The following is a 22,066-nucleotide window of genomic DNA, read 5'->3' as shown; positions in this document are numbered from 1 at the left end:
TCCCCACCAATGGTATATGTTCATAGGCACCAGTTCCTGGGGGACGAGGCACTTTGGGGCCCCCTCCAGGTTTCTTTTATTTGAGGAGGCAGGACCCCTCTATGTTCAGAAGGTGTTTGGCTTCACCTCCTGTTGTGCGTGTGATAACAGGGTGTCGCGTAGGGCCCCCTCAATCATCCCGAGAAGTTGGCGCCTCCGTACACATTAATGATGTGCAGGAATTGTGAGAAGTTGCTGGAGATAAAAATAAGAGAAGGAAAGGAATGGAAAGCCTACACAACACGCCTGCGTTAAGCTTCTGTTCACCAGATTGTGGGCAAACTACACATTCAAGCTGCTGATCTAAGCATATGCCAGGAACGGAAAAACATTAGACCAATCCATCCAAAACATTACTACCCCGAAGTAGGATACTGGGAACCATGAAATAATTTTTTCTAATATCTTAACACATTAAAAATATCTTCTTTTGCGGTCTTGAAGAAAGTTGCGCATTAGTATTTTCTTTTTTAAAAAAAGACTATTTTAAAACTACCACAACATAATGAGCGTTTAGTCGACTTTATTGCTGAGTTTTGGCAAACGTGCAACTTTCCTATGTTTACAAGGAACGGAAATGCAAATTGCTCAGGAAAATGCTAGAAAGACACCTGAACCTTTTAAAAATAGTGTCTTTTCCCTTTCCTGGCGAGTTGGAAGTTCATTTCTCCCCGCCTTTCACGTTGCAAATTATCATTTACGTAGCCCCATGATCCATGTGCTGGCGACTTTTCTGGCACATCAAGAACCCGCAAAGCCTCTTCCTGTGGCTTATGCCTTTGGAGCAGCTGGCTAGCTAGGAAGCCATCGTTGTGACCGTCTGGAGATTATCAGAAGAGAAGACAGAACTATAACAGCAGCTGAAAAACAAAGCAAAAAAATGTGCAGCTGTGGAGTCTCTCTGTAGGATTATCTATTTCTTTTCTGACTTGCTATGCTATGCTTCAGCAGCAACCTGTAGGAAGGGCAGGTAATGCAGGCAGATAGAGACAATAATATACCTTACAATTGGGAATCGCTTTCCAGGTCACGAAATCATCACCAACCATGCATTTGATAAGAAGCCATGCGGTGACTTATAAGGTTAACAAATCACATTATCTCAGTGGCTCTCAAAGCAGAGCAGGCTAAACTCTGAACTTTTGACGGAACCAATTTTCAAGTGGGGCCTTTGTAAGAATGTGTAACCTCAACGCAAAATACTGGCCACAAACATTCATTCATTCATTCGATGGGAAAGGCCCAAGAGAGGGGAAACTGACTGAAGAGGAGCCGGCAAGTGCGAGAAAATGAATTTGGTTTCACTTACGGAGACAGACTGCCCCCTAGCCTCCAACAAACAAAAAAACCATGTACATAACAGTATTATCGCCATCAACATGTTTCTACTTTGTTTTCAAAAGCGTAGCTTTTGCTATAAAAAGAAAACTTTCTTCAAACTTGGCAACGACCTGCAAAGCATGTGTGTTCTCAAAATCTGGTCTTTGAGCAGATTGGTGGCCTTCTAGATCCTTGCTACAGAAAAAAAAGGGGGGGAATTAACAGGTGAGGAAAGCTTTCAGTCAGAAGAAGCACGATCTGCAGGGATTTCAAAAGCACACATGCAAATCAAGGGTCATTTAGTCCAACGCCTTGCAATGCAGGAATCTAAACTAAAGCATTCAGGATTCAGGACACAAGGTCAAGCAACAGCCCTCTCCTGTTCTTTCTTGACAGCACTAAGAGACAAACCACATTTGAATCTATATTCAACACTTAGCTATCATGCCTAGTAGCTGATAAGACTTCACCTCCATGAATTTGTCTAAGCCCCTTTTAAAGTCATCTAAGCTCGAGGGCAACACTTATGAACTTTTAGTGGTAAAATCCATAAACAGAATTATGTCCTGTGTAAAGTACTTTCCTTTGTCGGCCAGACATCTCCTTACCCAAAAGTTTTGTTGGGTGGTAGGTTTCAAGAATTATATAGGAAAGGACCCCTTATCACCAAAAATGAAAGAACGGCTGTTATATTTCAAAAAGTAAAAACCAACACACCCTAAAAGATGTTGAGTCTTTTTGAGGAAGACCCCAAAATTGTTGAGCTTTTCTTAGGAAAACACCAAAGTTGTTGAACTTTTTTTCTTTTCAAAAAACACAAAAAAAATCCCCACACCCGTGGTTTTCCAATTGACTTGCCCAAGATACAGGGCAAAGCGTCACCATTTGGAAAATTTCCCCTGCATGTTGATTCCACCTTTGAAATCCCGGGTGTGTGGCAGCCCTAGATATAGACCTAGCTGAGATGTCAAAATTGGCATGTTAAAGCCTGGAAACCTCTCATGGACGTTTTATGTGAAAAAGAAAATGGTATAATGATTACCTGGATTGGAGGATTGGAGATAATGTTTGTTGATACAGAAAGTGGCTTCGTTGGGTGTTGGATTGGACAAAGTGAATATTGTATTTATATAGCATATAGATGTAGAATCAGAAGCTCTTTACTTTCTGAATCTTATTTTTCTAACTTTCTCTTTTAATCTCTTTTCTCTTTTTCTTTCTTTCTTTCTCTCCCCCCCCTCCTTTGTGTTTTTTATTGTATCTAGATAAAAGTCTTGGTTTGGTTTAAAAAGGGGGGAAGATATTAAGCTTTGTATTTGCCTTTATAAAACTTAAGACTATTTAGATATAGATAGATAGATAGATAGATAGATAGATAGATAGATGATAGATAGATATAGATGTAGACAGATAGATAGATAGATAGATAGATGATAGATAGATATAGATGTAGACAGATAGATAGATAGATAGATAGATAGATAGATAGATGATAGATAGATAGATGATAGATAGATAGATAGATAGATAGATAGATATTGAAAGGGAGGAGGAAACTCTAACCACTATCTCAACACCATGCATAAAGGCATGGAATTATAATTGGCAAAAATACATTTAGATTTTGCAGGCAAAAAAAAAATCTACTTGAGTGTCACAAAAGGTTTTGTTTCAGGGTGGCTCAGTTGTTTCCTACAACCTAGGCTCAGAATTAACAAGAATACAGACTGACAATAGTTTGAAAAATGCAAGGAGAAAATAATTATTTGAGACAACAACCTGTGTACCACTGATCAAATGATATGCTGCATTTTCTAACCAAGCAAGTATTGAAATAATTTAACATGCAATCCTCGTCAAGTCTCTTTAACAATGTGGAATGTAAATGAACATTAAAATTCTGAAATGTCCCCCTTCACATGATATTAATCAACAAATCTGATAACAAGCTATACTGAGCCACTCATTTTTGTGGGGGAATTGGTTTACATAAAGGGCCCTTTTTGATCAAGTAAATTTTGTCACTTAACAGATCAAAGCCAAAATGAGACCAGATGAGCCATGTTCATTTCAATATTTTCAAATTTGACATTCTGTTATGGTGCTGAAAGGAAAATACCGTCCAGTTAGAGGCCTGACAAAAAATTAAGCATTTAATACAGAGTAACAATGATATGGAAGATTAGCAATTACTTTTTATATAACAAGAAAACACTCAGAATGTGGGAAACATCTAGGGACTCCAATGTCATAATGCATTTGGCAATGAATATTAAAAAATACTTTTAATACCTTATTAGATATAAACCCAAAAGCAGATTCCAGTAGGTTTTTTTTAATCAGTGGTACTTTATAAAATACAAATTGGGGGGGAAATACCTTCAATAATGATGGCTGTTGAAGTATGTTGTTTATCTAGTAGTTCATCCATTTTGGAAATGTGAAAAGGAAAAAAACTGGGAAGGCTTTGATTTTATGTTGACAGATTACAGAAGGTGCAAAAGTTGTTTTATTAATTTAAAATGGAGCAGTTAAGGTGAGAGAAAGCAACAAACTTACGAAAACATCAGCAAAATCCTCAGTTGCTTATTTTTGGAGGCTGATCCTTGCTGCGTACCATGGTATCCAGTTGGTTCTGTCGAATCCAGGATATGATTTTGACATGTTGCATTCAAGCTTGGGAAAGTTCTGTAAAACAAGGAAGTTCGTTTGAGGATAAGCCGTGTTTCTTCAATACTAGTATGATAAATTCTGCAGTAATATTTGGCCGTATACACCTTTCTTCTTAAGTAAACTGCTTTTAACCCTGTTTTTTTTTCTATTTTGCTGTTTTCAAGACTTAACTAACAGTATCTAGTCATTATTATTTTTTTAAGAATAATTTTTTATTACCCGACCAATCACATCAAATCAAACCAAATTACATAAATTCCAAATTACACAGCCGAATTTTAAATTTTTGTTGGGGGTACCCATATTTCAAGTTCCGAAGGGGATCCAATCAACTTCTTGCTTCTTACTGCTGTTTTAATGTCCACAAATCTAACCTTATGATATTCACAGTACTATCCAGTCCTTTCTTATTGTTTTTCCACATCTCTTGTTGTTATTTTCATATATTTTTCCTTTCTCTGTGACCTCTGATAGTCTCCACAAGCTGGTTAGAACAGTTAGTAATCCTGCGTGGATATATTTTTTTTTATCCAGTAGCCATATCCAGACGTTTTCCATATATCACTTCCATACATCAAAACAGTCTTAGCGTCATTAACCTTCACCAATCTGCCTCCTTTCTCAAAACCTCTGAGGAGATTCACGAGGAATGCAGTCTGAAAACAAGTCCGTTCCTCTTCCCCGCTATAAATCCTTTGGCAAGATGGCGACTCTGAATTAATTGCTGCGCCATTCCAAAAGCTCTTATTGCTTCTCGATCTCCATAAAGCATACTTTTGGTTTAAGTTTATCTCCACACAGACATTAATCATCCTGCTTGGGTCAGTTCAACAGACGATTCTAATGAGGAGGGGTTCTTGTAAATCACATAGAAGGAAAGTAAAAAAGGTCCCCCTCCCATTCAGTCCCATTGTCAACATACCCAGCCTTTGGTGTATCTTCATCATAAAATATTCCCGTTTCTCCAACCCGTCGTCTTCTTTCGCAGAGGTCACTTGAAATATGTGCATTTGCTTCTTTTGTAATTAATTATTCCAAATTGCTGCAGCTAGTGCGCGATCAGAGACAGCGTCCAGGAGAGCCAAGGTCCACATGGGGGCATTCTGCCTAGGGCCCTCACCCCCTTCTTTCGAATTAGGGGGCGATTTATGGGCACAGCAGGCAAGGGCAGTGTTCCCCATTTCCTTGGGGCAACAAGGGAGGCTGCCTACTCCCATAACAGCCTCTTAATTACCCTGTGTGGGTTGGAGAGATGGTATTGTCGGCCATCTTCCAATGCGCCCCTAGTGCCCCCCCCCCCGTATCTAGTCATTACTTTTTGCAGCTTTTCTAGAATAGGAAAAAAATAACAATGGCAGGAGCTAGAGCAAAAGCTGGGTAAAGTATCAACCTCTTAGAAGCAACCTCTGGAAGGCACAATAAAAAAAAATCTGAGCTTAAAACTCCAGTCCTCCTGTTTAATAGAGATACACATGTACGGATTGTATATTTGAATTAATCTTTAAAATAACTGTACATTTTAACAATGCCAGTTTTCACAGATCATGCGTTTGAAAAGCCAAGAGCTTTGATTTAGTTATTTGGATCTAGCAATACAAAGATCTTGTTCATCGCAGATGGCTGGGATTCCAGCTGGGAAAAGGGGACTGATCCTTCTCTCAGCCCCTGGCTTGTAGTGCATCCATTTAATGAGATAGGCAAGTTTGAGATAAACTTTTGCTCATGATACATTTTCCAGTGTGCTGAACGTGTTACTTTCTCTGCGAATGGAGCATACACAATACAATCCCAGCAGCTGTTTCGATTTCATCTTCCTTTCCAAGAAATTCCAAGGAACTTTTGAGTTCAGCAATCATACATACCAGTTTAATTAAAAATTACAGCCACCTTCCCAATTCATTTTCCAGAGGTAAAGATTTGTGTGACACTTCATTTGTGTAACGATTATAACATCTCATTTTCCATCTTGCAAGGAAACCTGGCTCAGTTAACTCCCCGGCGACATGGTGACCAACAGAGGTCTCCCCATTTCCCCATCTTAATAGGGATATCCAAGTTACGTCAAAATGTTTGCAGTTGAATGCATAGCATTTGGGGTTACTGGAGAAAGCCATGACAGGGGTATGTGGGTATTTTCTGAGATGCCTCGTTCATTTATTATTTCTAGGCAACACAATGCAACTGATGTGGGTTATAAAAGCAGCCAGTGTCGCCGTAGGAAACAAAACATGGAGAGGATTCATATTGCAATTTTCCTGCAAGTAATTCAAAGCGTGCATCTAACCACTTGGAAAGCTAGTCCATCTGTATTGCCTTGTGAAGAGGCAAGAAGAATCCTACCACACTTCTAATAATAATAATAATAATAATAATAATAATAATAATAATAATAATAATAATTTATTTATACCCCCCCATCTGGCTGGGTTTCCACTCTGGGCGGCTTCCAACAAAATATTAAAATACAATAGTCTATTAAACATTAAAAGCTTCCCTAAACAGGGTTGCCTTCAGATGTCTTCTAAAAATCTGGTGGTTGTTTTTCTCTTTGACATCTGGTGGGAGGGCGTTCCACAGGGCAGGTGCCACTACCGAGAAGGCCCTCTGCCTGGTTCCCTGTAACTTGGCTTCTCACAGCGGGGGAACCGCCATAAGGTCCTCGGTACTGGCATTTGAAATTAGCCAGGCGCATTTTGCACGCCGTTTTCGACCACTTGCGACCGAGTTTCAACCACTTGGGGGCCAAAACTGTGTCAGACACCTCCAGCACCTGGAGGTGCATGCCTGAGGATCATTAGATCTGGACCATTCTTGCCCACCAAGACCCCCTCCTGTAGAATTCTATCAGTTATCTTTTATCTGCACAATCGAAATGAATTTCTGGAACCAAAATGCTTCTCCTGTGCAGCATGAGCAGGAGCAGTCACCGTTAAGAAAGAGGTAAGACTAGGGCTGCCACATTTCAAGAAGTAAAAATCCAGACATTTTGACAATTTTTGGGGGGGGAACCCATGCTAATTTTCCTGCCCGTCAGCTCTACTAGCTGCCGTCTCTCCTGCTTGCCAGTCACCTGCGCCAGAGCCGCCTGCACATATATATTTTTTATATAAAAAAGTACCCCAGAAACCCGAACATTTGCCCCTGGATGGGCATGCAGACCCTAAAAAGAAGACATGTCCGGGATTTCCCAGATGTATGGCAACCCTAGATAGGCCAAGAGGGAGGGAGGGAGAGAGACTGGCCTTGGATCAAGTGACTTTTCTTCTTTAAGTTCTCAAAATTCTTAACCTAGCTCAAGGTGGTCATCTGAACTAGCCAAAGGTTTAACTGAGAATCAGTCATTCAGTCCACCATTTGAAAAATAAGACTCTAGAGCCATCTTGCCCAAAGAAGGCAATTAGACATTCCATTTTGGGGACTGTAACCTTGGTTTAAGGAGCCATTTGGCACTTACCGTATTTTTCGCTCTATAACACGCACCTGACCATAACACGCACATCGTTTTTAGAGGAGGAAAACAAGGGAAAAAACATTCTGAATGAAACAGTGGATGTATCATTTTTGTGCTTCATGCTGTGGCCACAGACATGTGATCTGATGGTGAATTTGGGCTGACCCAATGCAAAAATCCTGAGAATCCCTGTGCATCCATGGTTTGTAACCACATTTTTGCACCATTGCAGCCCCAGGCAACAGTGGGTGCGTGATTTTTGGGGGGCAGGCTGTAGCCATGGACATGCTATGTGCTCTGATGGTGAATTTGGGCTGACCCAATGCAAAGACCCTGAGGATCCATGTGGATCCATGGTTTGTAACCACGTTTTTGCACCATTGCAGCCCCAGGCAACAGTGGGTATGTGATTTGGGGGGGGGGGCAGGCTGTAGCCATGGACATGCTATGTGATCTGATGGTGAATTTGGGGTGACCCAATGCCAAAATCCTGAGAATTCCTGTGGATCCATGGTTTGTAACCACGTTTTTGCACCATTGCAGCCCCAGGCAACAGTGGGTGCGTGATTTTTGGGGGGCAGGCTGTAGCCATGGACATGCTATGTGCTCTGATGGTGAATTTGGGGTGACCCAATGCAAAGATCCTGAGGATCCATGCTTTGTAACCACATTTTAAGTGGGGAGCGAAGGAAAAACAAAGAAGGGGCATTAGAGGGGTGTGCAGAGAAGCAGCTGGCTAAGAATGCAGGAGAGGGATTTAACGGGAGGGAGGAAAGAAAGGCAAAAGTTTCCCCCCACCCAAGCCAGCCATCTATCTCTCTCTCTCTCTCTCTCTCTCTCTCTCCCTCCCTCCCTCCCTCCCCCTCTCTCTCTCCCTCCCCCCTCTCTCTCTCCCTCCCCCTCCCCCCTCTCTCTCTCCCTTCCCCCCCCTCTCTCCCTCTCCCGCAGCAGCACCGGAGCTTGCCTGGAGGGGAGGGGCTTTCCCTGCTCTTTGTTCCGTTTCAGCAAACACAGCAACGAAACAGAGGAGGGTGGGCAGTAAGACCCTGAGGCAGAATGCAGGAAAGCAGCCGCTTCCTCTTTTCAGGTTTCGCTTCTCCGTGCAGCGTGCAGCGCCGCGATTTGATTTTTGCATGATTTTTCGGCTCCAGGGACCACACATTCGCTCTATAACACGCACAGACATTTCCCCTTCCTTTTTAGAAGAAAAAATCTGCGTGTTATAGAAGGAAAAATACGGTAGTTTATATATCCGAGTTTCTAACACTGCTTCTGGTGGAGTACTGAACTGTGCTAAAATCAACACATGTCAGAATGATCCAGGCAACTGGCCTTCCATGAAGCCACATGTAAACTATGTAAATTACCACACGGTAAACTGTGTCGCTGTTGATAATAGTAAAAAAAAAAAAAAGTTGGTTATCACTAACACATGGTTTGAAGCTAATAAGCAGATAGATTATAAACACCATTAAAAGTCAGTCATCAGAAGAACAATTATGCATTGAGAACTTAGTACATTCTTCATTTTTCACTGCACTGAAGCCTAGGCTTACATTTGCACGACGGACAGATTCTTTCAAGCTTTTATTGGTATGCACGAAACGTAAAACTAGATCACTTGCAAGAAAGCATTTACTACACCCCCTATGACATTTCCTAGTGACATATATAAACCAATAACTCTGCAATTGTGACTATATTTTTAATTATTGCATTTAAAGCCTGCCTTTAAGAGAACTCAAGGGGAGTCTCCAAACCAAGCACTAACCAGCTCCAGACCTGCTTAACTTCAACAAATTTGCTTTGCTTTCCGGGAATAGACCTGTCTACAAACTACATTTTCAGCATACAACTCAATGGCTTGAATTTAAAGAGAGTTCATAGAATAACGTATCTGATCGAAGCCTGATATTGGGCAATTCCCTCTCCCTTAGGGGTCCCTGTGCCCCATCACATATTGTTCAGAAGAGTCCTTCAACTTTTCTTTAAGGGCATACTTGCTTGCAAAGAGAAGAACGGGGTCAAAACTTTCATTCAGATAACTTCTTTAAGCTTCCCACCTCTTCTTTAAAAGAACCCCAGTATCTGCATTGAGCTCCAACCGATCTCTTTGAAGTCCTAGCTTGGAAATACAGAACTGATTTCAAAGTAACTCGTTTTCATTAAAAAAGAAGAAGATTTTATTGGTACCATGTTTCAAAAACATAACATGACACATAATTTATTAGGGTACATTGGACCTCTGATTATTAACTTAAAATTCCTCCTTGGGCTATCACAAAATCTTGGAGGAGGAAACAGAAATTTGGAAGTCAAATACTGGGGTAGGGGGCTCATAGCAAAAGAGAAAATAAATCAGAAGACAAATAATTACTTAGGTGAAATAGTGGGTTCTTAGTAAGCGGCAGGAGCTCAAGGTATCCTAATAGACAAATAAGATCCTCTGGCCCCAAATCAACAATGCAAGAAAGAAATCAGTGGTACAAGTTCACACTAAGGAGAATGTTAACTCGTGTCATGATAAAATTTGGAGCAGAATTAAGCCCCAGGACCTGCTTCACCAAACTTTTTAGTTGGTGGGCAAATTTGTAGAGACACTGTCATGGACACAACCTCTTCTATCAGCTACAAGAGAGTATGCTTTTCAAGCCTAATTTCAGCAGGGTTGGTTCTGCAGTACCTGTGTCCCTGCTACAAGGGCTGGGCAATATCTGTTTTTCAATATCAGGATATATCAGCAGCTAGCTACCGTGATATGCTGATATATCACAATGTCTGGAATGTATCTCCCACCTTAGGGGAGGAAGAAGCAGTCAAGATACATCGTCCAGCCCTACTGAGCAAGCCCCCCTATTGCTCTAGCTCACAGGAGCTGGAAGGGCAGAGGCATCCTTAAATTGCTCCGCTGGGGGCGGGAATCTGAGTGAACCCCGGTAATGTTCCGGCTCGCACGAGCTGGGGAGGGGGGCTTCCTCAAAGCCACAGGCAGGTAAGGCAGGCAAATGGAGCCCGAAAAAGTGCCTTCTCAGATTCCCATCCGCCTGCGGCTTTGCCACCTCCCTGTGCCTTTGCCATCTGTATTGCCAACTCAAAATGTCTGAAACCGGCATCGTGATCTGAACGCCGTACCAGTTTCTGACCGTTTACCGATACATTGCCCAGCTCTATCTGCGACATTGGAGACCTCAGGGTAAAATTCTCTCTCGAGTTTCAATGAACCCCTGCACTGCTTTGTAATGGGTTCATAGTGGGGTGTTTTTTTGGTATACACAGGAATGTACAGAAAAAGGTTTACAAAAAATTTAACAAATCTCCTCCTCTAAGTTGTATAAGCACACTCTTAAGAAGAATAAAAATGATAAGGCAAAACACGAAGTTATTTTCTCTAGCCTATTTGAGAAGTTGTTGGGAGACAGAACAGACCCCAGCAAGCTTAAGAATTCGGTAGTTTCATCTTCTTGTTCATTTCAACATAGGTAATCAGACCACACTAAGCCGGTCAGGGGAGTATGAAGTGCTTCAAGTTGCTAAAAAATATTTGACAATATTTTGAAACAGCTGCCGGGGTCCACAGCAACTCCATTAGCTTGCAAGAGTTAACTTCTCTTAGGTTCCCAGCTTACATGGCTTACTGATAAGGCAGGTAGACAGTACAGTTGCGATACAAAGAACAAATCAAAATTAAAGATGGGGGGAAAGAACAAGAGTTGCGGCTTTCTTTGTTGCTTTTCAAACCATCTGCCTGAAATGAAAAAAGGAAATCATCAGAACAACTGTTCAACGGGTGATAAAATATAAAGGATGGAAAGCATAACTTTAGAAGGAAATATAACAGCAATCAATTCAATATTTAACTGGCTTAATGGATTTAAAATTGAGTAATTTAAAGCTGATGGTAGTCAGAACAACCTAGGAAGAGGCCTCGTGGAGTGATGAAGGAGAATAGGCCTGCTGTAAATAGAAGGGGAGGGTTTTAAAAAATAATACTTAACACTGGAGAATAATGGATGCCCAAAGCTGTAAAGGCAACATAGACACAATATAATCAGGTGCAAAATTGTATCTAAAGGGTAGATGGCAGGGGCAAGGAGGCATGACTGCTCTGGCTACTTCTGAGTTTCTCCCTTCCAGGAAAGAACCTATCAGTCTGCCCTATCATTTGTAAAGTGATTGGACCAGCTTTCTGAATGTTCTTGTTTTTTTCTCCCCTTGCCCCTTATGCCTTATCTATTAGAACATAACCCATTCTGATAACCTCAATTTTTATTCTGTGTGCAATATTGAGAGCTTAACGAAGAATAAATAAAATTAATACCTACCGGTCACGTCACTTTGCTGCATTTCTTTAAACGTGAGCTTCTGCCACACAAGAAAAACAAGCCCTCTTGCTTTCTCAAATGTGAGTGTGGCCATGCCGTTCTTGAAGCAAGAACTCCCTTTGAAAGCCTGGTTCTGAAGTTAGGTAGTCAGCTGGCAATTTAAATTGTGCGTAAAAGGATTTTCAGCATTTGGCTTCAAGGCCAAATTGTTTTATTGTTTATAAGGTTGAAATAGTGATAGTGATTCAGCTCTTTTCGTGAATATGGGGGGGTGGGGGGGTCGCCACATGGAATGGTCTCTCTTTTTTCCAATTTTTTTTCTTTGTTATCATGGGCCATAGTATAACGTCATTATTGCTTTTTTTTTTTTTTTGCTTTTTTCCCCAAGACCATTCCATCTCTTTATTTTTTTAAACATCTTAAAGTGATAAGGAGATATATGCAAAGCAGTCATACACTGTATCATTAAAACTCATACGTAAAATACGTACACAAATCCAACAAAAGGCTAGTACATAGTAAAGCCTAAGTATACTACTATGCAATATTATGAATACGTAACTTTAGAGACTTCCGTTTAGTAATGTTATCTATTATTATTTCTGAAAACATTCACAAAGATCTTAAATGCAAATTTCCATTCCATACTTGGAATAAAACAAAGCAAAACAAAAATCTATGTTATAACAACTCTTGGTCATCTTGTTGTGTGACCAAGTCTTTAAATTACAAAGAACCCAAAGAATTCTGTAATGTTTCTGTAGGAGTAATAAAAACATTGCATATGTTCCTAATATGATGTCTTTAGCAATCATTTACCGAAATGTAAATGCAACTCGAACATCAATCACTCAAAAGACGGGACCAATCAGCTGCTTGAGTCTTATCTGAAATCCAAATTCACCACTTTCACCCAAACTCCTCGAAGTACAAATATGCAAAAGTACATTAGAAAATGCTAATGCAACACAGGAACAGTTCTAGCATTCTCAGCAATCCGCTGAATCATCTTCTCCAAGAACGAGATTCATTGTCGTCGTCTTCTTCATCATCATCTTGAAGCAATGAGTCATCTACCAGGGATTCTTCCTGAAACTGAAAAAGAAATGTTTCGTAAGACCATGCCGGAAGCACTGAAGATATGAAATTCCCTAACAAAAAGGGGTGTGTGGCATTCAGGCACCTTTTAGGACTATGCAAATTACTTCTGCAGTTTGAAAGAATGGGAAAAACACAATCAGAATGTTAGCATCTTCCATGCCAAGTGTTGTTGTTTATGAAGATTAACAAATGGCAGGAAATTCTACAGATCATGAGATATACATCTCATGCTGGGATTCATTTATTTATGTTAAGCCGTTATGCTGCTGCAAACTGTATAATGCTTTGAAAAGCTATCTGATAAATTCTAAAAATCACTGATTTATTCTGTAAGTGACATGAGGTATGGATAACGGTTGTAGGTCTTGTCTGGACAAGCCAACTTCCAAAATGTGATTAATGTTCCTGGCTAGTTTTGGCAAACCACCGTTTAACCACACTTCAGTGTGCATGTAACAGCAAACCATGGCTAGCTACAAATGGAAAAGAAAATTTCCAATCTCTTCGTTGTAACTGCACCAGAGGACTAGAGGGGAGAGCATGAGTCATTTGCTCATTTATTTTACATCCAAACCAGTCGCTCTTGTTATTATGGACCAGCCCACAGAGGGCTCACCAGGGTTGAAGTCATGTGCTCTGAACACTCGACAAGACAGCAGATGCATTTTCAGTTTTGGTTTGCATGTCACATTAAAACATAGTTAAAATAAACTTTTTAATGTAAACATGCATTGTCCTGGTACATGTGCTGAAATCACAAGCTAAAACGCTCCCCCTGACCCGTTCCTGCTGCTGCTGTACTGCTGGGAAACAAACCATGGTTTGGCTGGTCATTATAGCCAACCCTGGACTTGTGGTTTCTTTCCCTCCAAGCAATCTACAAGATATAAGCTCTAAACAAACCTTGCTATCTAGTAATGCACATATATTTTACTTTCATCCTGAGCATTTTGGATAGGGTTGAACCCAAGTAAGGGTCTATCCACTATTGAGCCAAAATTCTCCTCATTATTTATTGAATATAGGTAATTACTTAATATTTATTTAAATAAATATAATATTTTTGCAATGAACACATGCTACTAGTTCAGAATGAGATATAATCCATTCCAGTGAGAAGTTATGAAACTAATTTTTCATAAATGGAGTATGCATTTTCTAGGAGGTGCTTACGCAAAGGTCAGAGCCAAAACCCATAAATAACAGAAAATATCGTGACATTGGAACAGCAACTCTGACAAAATTTACAGTGAAAGCAATGTAGGTTCTCACTCATAATTTACTCTACAGCTGATACATCCAGGACCTGGTGATTACAAATATTCTATTTCAATACGCCTTAGTGTCTGTGGTAGAAGCACTCGTGAAATTCTATCTTAGGAAAAGCTGACATTTAAGAAATACAAAATGCTTGAGGGAACTTTGATTGGAAATCCATTATGTATGGGAATTTATTGAAGAAAAGAGGGGACTGGTTCTGTAATAGTGGAAGAGAACGTAAATTAATATAACCTGGTTAAGTAAATCAGAAAAAGGCCAATGGATACAGGACAGAAAACATGACTTAAGTAACAGAATGTATATTAAGAAAAAAGGAAAATATAGGTGTGTGCTGTACCAAAACTATTACAAATGCAAAATACACAAATTCTGAGAAAATTAAGGATTCCTAATTGCATCACAAGAAGATAGCAAGAGAGTTTGCAGTATTTTTACATTCAGCACATACACCAAGTAAGATCTGAATATCAACCACTTGTAATAGTTCTGGATGAAAATTATTATCTGAGCATGCTGTTTTGAATGCACTAGTTTGATGCTGTAGATAGAACCGGAAGTCTCAGTTTTAAATTTCTGCTTAGCCACAAAGCAATCTGGATAGCTATTGGCAACTCACACAGCTGGTGTAAGGATAAATATGATAACATGACCCCTAAACTACTTGAAAGGGGGAACAGTAAACAAAATGTAATAAATATATAAACGTTGCTCCAATGCGCAATACATGGAAATTGTAGGGATATTAAGACGAAAGTATGTACAGTGGTACCTCGGGTTAAGTACTTAATTCATTCCGGAGGTCCGTTCTTAACCTGAAAGTGTTCTTAACCTGAAGCATCACTTTAGCTAATGGGGCCTCTTGCTGCCGCCATGCTGCCGGAGCACGATTTCTGTTCTTATCCTGAAGCAACTTTCTTAACCTGAAGCACTATTTCTGGGTTAGCAGAGTCTGTAACCTGAAGCGTATGTAACCCAAGGTACCACTGTATATGAACTACCCACTCAACTTTTGAATCATAGTCTAGGGATGGTTTCCGATCAAGTCTTATTCCTAGTAGACTCACTGAAATAATGGACACTTATTAATATATTATTTTACATTTTATTAATATGAAATAAACTGCCTTTCTTCAGTGGGTCAACTGAATATGATCTGGTTGCATACTATCCCTAAGAGCATTATATTGACATCCTCTTTTCAATAACTGTTTTCGAGTTTTCTGCTAATATTTCTGTTACCAAAAAGACACACATTCCCCCAGAGAAAACAAGTGGTATTAGTGTTACAAAATCACCAGAGCTGTTATGAATTTGCAAAAGCTATCTTTATTAAACAGCAACAGTAACAAGTTTTCTATTCCTTCGTCTGTTTGTAAAGGAGGAGGGGACGCAAACTTACTTCTTCTTCATCTGGTTCAGTCTCCTCCGTTTCCATCGTTGAGATATTTGCGACCGGCTTGTTCCAGGCCAACTTCAGGTCTTGCCCTTTGAAGCGAGATCCGTGGATAGCAGCCTAAAGAGAAGAGCAATATTCTCTTTAAAACGAAACATGTCCTCTGGGGGGAAATGGTCGAATGGCAACAAATACCAGGATAAACTAAATGCGCCTCTGCGTATCTAAGCTGCAACTGAAGTAATTGTCCCAACTCTCAGGACTTGCTTTTAGGACAGTATTTCACTATGCCACATGGCAAATCACTTTGGAAACTGTGTGTACTAACAAAAGCAGGTTATGATATAGCATTGGGAGGTGGGGGGGGGGTTGGGGGGGTTGTTGTTTAAAGAACAAATCAACACCCCAGTGGGCATCCCCAAGTCCTTTGGCAAATTTTAAGCCTAGGTTTCAATGCAGGTGTGAGCAAACCCTACAAGGTATACTGTAGTCTTAGTACAGTGGTGCCCCGCAAGACGAAGGCCTCGCAAGACGAAAAACCCGCTAGACGAAAGGGTTTTCCGTTTTGGAGGCGCTTCGCAAAACGAATTTCCCTATGGGCTTGCTTCGCAAGAAGAAAGCCCATAGGGAAATCTCCGGGGACCTCTTTTAAATGCTAGCGGTGGGGAGCAAAGCCTTTCCCCCCCCTCCGGCCATCAGAAGAGGTCCAGGAAGTCCGGCGGGGGCCGAAAGGCTTTGCTCCCCACCGCCAGCATTTTAAAAGCAGTCCGGGATAGCAGGGAAGCGCTTCCCGCTATCCCGGATGGCTTTTGAAGGCGGGCGGCGGGGGGGGGGAGCAAAGACTTTCGCCCCCCATCGGCCTTCAGAAGAGGTCCTGGACCTCTTCTGAAGGCGGGCGGGGGGCAAAAGTCTTTGTCCCCCCTGCCTGCCTTCCCGGGGGCTTTTAAATCGCCCCGGGACAGCGGATAATTCCTCCACTGTCCCGGGGCGATTTTAAAATGCTGGCGGGCAGCAGCGCTGCCGCCTGCCAGCATTTTAAGATCACCCCAGACAGCGGAGAAGTCCTCCGCTGTCCCGGGGTTTTTAAAATGCTGGTGGGCGGCAGCGAAGCCTTCGCTGCCGCCCACCAGCATTTTAAAATCGCCCCGGGAGCGGAGAAGTCTCCGCTGTCTGGGGTGATCTTAAAATGCTGGCGGGCGGCAGCGCTGCTGCCCGCGAAGGCTTCGCTGCCGCCCACCAGCATTTTAAAATCGCCCCGGGAGCGGAGAAGTCTCCGCTGTCTGGGGTGATCTTAAAATGCTGGCGGGCGGCAGCGCTGCTGCCCGCGAAGGCTTCGCTGCCGCCCACCAGCATTTTAAAAACCCCGGGACAGCAGAGGACTTCTCCGCTGTCTGGGGTGATCTTAAAATGCTGGCGGGCGGCAGCGCTGCTGCCCGCCAGCATTTTAAAATCGCCCCGGGAAGTCTCCGCTGTCCCAGGGGCTTTTAAAATGCTGGGGGACGGCAGCGAAGGCTTCGCTGCCGCCCGCCAGCATTTTAAGACCGCCCCGGGACAGCGGAGAAGTCTCCGCTGTCCCGGGAAGGCAGGCGGGGGGGGGGGAGCAAAGACTTTCGCCCCCCACCGGCCTTCAGAAGAGGTCGGGGGACCTGGTCTGAAGGCGGTTTCCATAGGAACGCATTAATTGATTTTTAATGCATTCCTATGGGAAACCGTGCTTCGCAAGACGAAAAACTCGCAAGACGAAAAGACTTGCGGAACGAATTAATTTCGTCTTGCGAGGCACTACTGTATTCTATTGCAGATTACTATTTCAAAGGTAAACGTTCATGCAAGCCTTTCCAGATTTCTTTTGGTGTCTACACATACACAAGGCAATGAAGAAAATTGATTTTTTAAAAGTCCTGAATTATTTCAACATGCAGGTAGCATGCTGTTCAGAGAAACCAACTGTTACTGAACAATCTCCTCATTGGTGTTTTGCTTTTGAAATATTGATACTTTTTAATCTTCATACATTATTACTACTGCCCAAAACGGGGCATCCTGAAAATAAAACTGAGTTGATTTTTTAAAAAAATAAACTTAAAGAATATAAATTATTCTGCCGAAAAGCATTCCATTTTCTGTAAAGGCTTGGTAATTGAAATGTTAAAAAAAAAAATTAACCTATGGGATATTCATGCCTTCTTAAGTACCAGCTGCATTAAGTGGCTGCTTTGGAAATAGTATGTTCAAATTAAAGTAACATGAACTAGCATAAATCAGTGTTAGCAACATTCCGAAATAACTGCCACAGTCACAAAAGATTTATAGTACAATCTGAAAGTACAGCATAATGTGAAATGTGGAAACAATTACATGTTTGATGACATCTGAACATGAATTGTGTGATATCAAGGTCCCCAGGTATAAATTTTAAATCTGTACATATAAATTTATGATCAATTTTAAAAGATTCCATGCCTATTAAAATGCACCACAGGAGTGGGTTTTTTGTCCATGGTCTCATCGCAATGTCACAAACTGGAATTTTTAAAGAATACTTATAGGTGACATTTGGGTTCAGAAACAACTTGTAATCTTTGAAAGAAATTACTGCAACATAAAAATGCAACATTTTACGACTAGGGAATCCTCCTCACCCTTCCAAGCTCAAATGCACACAGCCATAAAACTTAAACCTCTTTCATTCAAGACAGTAAAATATTAGCTACCATTCCTTCAAAGAAAGCTATAACTACTTTGAAGATTAACTTCTACTACCAATTATTATTTATAATATATTTGATTTGCTAACAAGTAGAAACTTAACTTGCAGATATTTGATTTATACACTATGAACTTTTTTTTTGTTAGTTTTACAGCTAATCAAGTTCCTCTGCTTGTATTCGAGGAAATATTCATATCCATAACACAATCAGATTGAAAGTTTTAGAGAAAACACAAATGTGTTGTTCCATTCGCAATGTCACAAAGGACCCCTCTTCAGGCACTCAGAGTTTTGGAGAGCATCTTTGGGGCCTTAATCTTTCCAAAGTAATTTTGCACAAAACTTTGCTTGCCCATTTAGTGATGAAATACTGTTAGAAGCAGCAAGATGTTAAAGAGAATCCTAGTTGACAATCCCTGTGCTCACAAGCATGGAAAACAAATGTGTTACAAGGAATTCAGGCCGTAGCTCTTTCTAGCTTTCATAAAGCACATTTTCTCTTGATTCTTCAACTAAAAGCTGAGAAAGAGAACTAAAACCAAAGAAAATGCCAATATGACAAAAGCTGATAAATAGAACAGAGGTCAGCGTTTCAAATTGTATTTTACACTTACACACACACAGACACACACACACACAACCATGAAGGGAAGAATTCAATGTAGTGCTGTAGCAATCATTCCCTAGACACAAGCATTTCCGTATGATGCTTGGAACGAACCCCCCTCTCCACATTCTGCATACTGTTGTGCAGGTTCTCTCAACGCTCCCAGAGCCAACCGGTTGTCTGTGCGGTGGCCCGGGAAGATCCCTGCAGCACCAGCAGAAATCCTTCCATTAATGGGACTCCTTAGCTGAATCCAATCTAAGTGCTTAAGGTTACATTGCCAGACAATCTTCATTATAGGAAATGCCCCCTCCCCCCCCCCCGCAGTCCTCCGTCCTCTAACATCTTAGATTGAAACGGGAAAATGAGAGCAAAGCCTCTGTACACACTCACTTTATTTCAGTGGTTTGGTCTTCATTATTTAATTAAATAACTGAAGCCAGACAAAGCGTATGCTAATACACGACACATGTATTACAGGTAATAGGAAGGGGTGGAACACAGAAGCTCTGTACAATAGTTAGATGCAGTTAAACTGAACCTTACCACCTAACATGAAAACAAAAAAAGGAGGATATACTTACTGCCTCGGCTTCTGCTCTCGTCTTGAAAGTAATCACTGCATGGAGTGACGAGTCATCTATCTGGCAGTCTTCAATTTCACCATATTGCTTTTTAAGAGGAGGAAAATTGTCACCTTACTGAAATAATCTCTCCTTGATGCATAACATGCAAGGGCTGTTAACAGTTCTGGATTGAGAACGCAACCTAATGATCCCAAATCTTCTAAGATAGTTGTAAAATAGACGATCCCCAAAATTTTTAAAAAATGGAAGAAAAGGAAACTGAAAAATGAAACTTAAGGAAAACAGACATTCAATTTATAAATAGGTCACTAACGATAACTTTTATGATTCCAAAGAGCAGCCCAAGAATTTATTATGTCGGATGTACTTGAGGTTTGACCTGAAACTTTGCTTGCTTTTGACTTTGGATCAAGAGAGCTATTTTCAGTTCTTAGTTCTGCTAAGGGTAGCTTCACATGAGTTTGTGAAATAAACTCTATGCAGAAAAAAACATAGGCATCGAGTGTTTTACACAGGTCAGGGAATGGCTGCTGCCTTTCTAGTTAATTTATTCACAGTAGAAACAAACAGTTGCAACATACTTCAAATTATGCAACAGCACACTCTTAAGATAATTTCTGTGCAGAAAAGCCTACATGTGTGACAGGTGCCCATTCGTCTTCTCTCTGAATGACTGTTTGCCAGCACAGACGGACAAGTTAGGAAAGGCATCAAAACAAACCTGCAGTCGTGACTATAAGAACCAATCATCCCTGTCCATTACACTTAATTTCACATACTTGACAAAACATTATTATAGTGCCCGCCTAGCCTAAGGCCTTCCTCCGGAAGTTAGAGGTGCATATTTGATTTACAACACTTTGCTGATTTTCACTGATCACAATCACATTGCAACATAATGTTAGGTTTCTAAGACATATTATCACACTGAGATCAGGAAGGCAGTGGGGCGGGTACATACCGCAAAATGTGGGAGGAGATCTTCTCGGTCGTTCTCTGTAAAAGCAGAGATTTCAAGTGCCCTTGGACGATGATCCACCACGGCATGGATGGGAACACCTCTTCCCCGACCCCGGCCTCGTCCTCCCCTGCCTCTGCCGCGAGACGCACCACGACCTCGTGTATGAATTCCTCTCCCACGACCCGAGGACAAAATCCCTCGTTTCGCAGCCTAACATGAAATAACAACAACATCTAATACAAGCCAAACTAATACATATGTGTTATAATAATAATAATAATAATAATAATAATAATAATAATAATAATAAATTTTATTTATATCCCGCCCTCCCCAGCCGAAGCCGGGCTCAGGGCGGCTAACAACAATAAAATAATACAACATTCTAAAATCATTTCATTATAAAATTAATTCAAATCAAATTGATGGCAACCATTGGGCTAGAGTTCTGTGAGGATTGCCAAAGGAGGGGGTCAGGCTGTGCCTTGGCCAAAGGCCTGGTGGAACAGCTCTGTCTTGCAGGCCCTGCGGAAAGACGTCAAGTCCTGCAGGGCCCTAGTCTCTTGTGACAGAGCATTCCACCAGATCGGAGCCACAGGCGAAAAAGCCTTGGCTCTAGTTGAGGCCAGCCTAACCTCTCTGTGGCCTGGGACATTCAAGATGTTTTTGTTTGAAGACTGTAAGTTCCTCTGTGGGACATACCAGGAGAGGCGGTCCCGTAGGTACAAGGGTCTGTACTTATGCTACTGTAAACCTTAAAACATCTTGATGATGATAATTATTATTATTATTATTATTATTATTATTATTATTATTATTATTATTTATTATTTATACCCCGCCCATCTGGCTGAGTTTCCCCAGCCACTCTGGGCGGCTCCCAATCAGTGTTAAAAACAGTATAGCATTTCATATTACAAACTTCCCTGAACAGGGCTGCCTTAAGATGTCTTCTGAATGTCAGGTAATTCTTTATCTCTTTGACATCTGATGGGAGGGCGTTCCACAGGGCGGGCGCCACTACCGAGAAGGCCCTCTGTCTGGTTCCCTGTAGCCTCACTTCTCGCAATGAGGGAACCGCCAGAAGGCCCTCGGCGCTGGATCTCAGTGTCCAGGCTGAACGATGGGGGTGGAGACGCTCCTTCAGGTATACAGGACCGAGGCTGTTTAGTATTGTTATTATTTCCACATTGTAAATGGGGACTCAGGGGAGACTGTCTAATTGCAATATTTCCCAAACTGTTTTCAGACTACAATTCCCTTCATCCCTGACCACTGGTCTTGCTAGCTAGGGATGGCGGGAGTTGTAGTCCAAAAATAGCTGGAGACCCAAGTTTGGGAAACACAAGTCTAATGCTACCTCAGGAATTTATGGCAGAGGTAAGATCTGAGCCAGACTTGCCAACTGACAGCTTATTCCCTTTGCAACACCACACCAAGTCACCTTGAATAGCAAACCTCTTGAAAGACAACCCAGAGCAATTACATGCAACAACTTTCATAGGCACAGATTCTAGGACTCCCAAAGACATTTGATCATTCCAGATGCTTACATCCACCCATTCATTTTCTTATCTCTCTAATATGAAGGAAGTGGTCAGTCTGTTTTGTCCTGGGCCAT

At 41.3% G+C, this 22,066-nt stretch overlaps 1 protein-coding gene and 2 long non-coding RNA genes across 5 annotated transcripts in view; all 3 read right to left on the bottom strand.

Annotated features, from left to right (window-relative positions):
* Positions 1-545: 545 nt before the first annotated feature.
* On the bottom strand, positions 546-6,371 carry LOC310843014. The gene is made up of 3 exons (XR_014563456.1): positions 6,134-6,371; positions 3,919-4,047; positions 546-994 (listed from the first exon to the last, which is right to left on the bottom strand). It is a non-coding gene; the product is annotated as an uncharacterized lncRNA (long non-coding RNA).
* A 5,702-nt stretch (positions 6,372-12,073) lies between these two features.
* The window catches only part of RBM26 (RNA binding motif protein 26), a 49,126-nt gene continuing 39,133 nt past the window's right edge, over positions 12,074-22,066 (bottom strand). For all 3 annotated transcript variants that reach the window (XM_083735251.1, XM_083735250.1, XM_083735252.1), the window contains 4 exons: positions 20,446-20,655; positions 19,482-19,568; positions 15,587-15,700; positions 12,074-12,900 (listed from right to left, as the gene is read on the bottom strand). In XM_083735251.1, coding sequence (XP_083591377.1) covers positions 12,811-12,900; positions 15,587-15,700; positions 19,482-19,568; positions 20,446-20,655 — 501 coding nt within the window. In that variant the 3' untranslated portion in view covers positions 12,074-12,810. The remainder of the gene's footprint in view (positions 12,901-15,586; positions 15,701-19,481; positions 19,569-20,445; positions 20,656-22,066) is intronic.
* LOC310843018 lies at positions 15,950-18,894 on the bottom strand. Its single transcript, XR_014563461.1, has 2 exons — positions 17,364-18,894; positions 15,950-16,071 (listed from the first exon to the last, which is right to left on the bottom strand). It is a non-coding gene; the product is annotated as an uncharacterized lncRNA (long non-coding RNA).

Source organism: Podarcis gaigeae, assembly GCF_964106915.1.
Source record: "Podarcis gaigeae genome assembly, chromosome: 4".
Taxonomy (NCBI): domain Eukaryota; kingdom Metazoa; phylum Chordata; class Lepidosauria; order Squamata; family Lacertidae; genus Podarcis; species Podarcis gaigeae.
The sequence above is the reverse complement of the archived record's forward strand: the minus strand, read 5'-3'. Positions and strand labels throughout refer to the sequence as shown.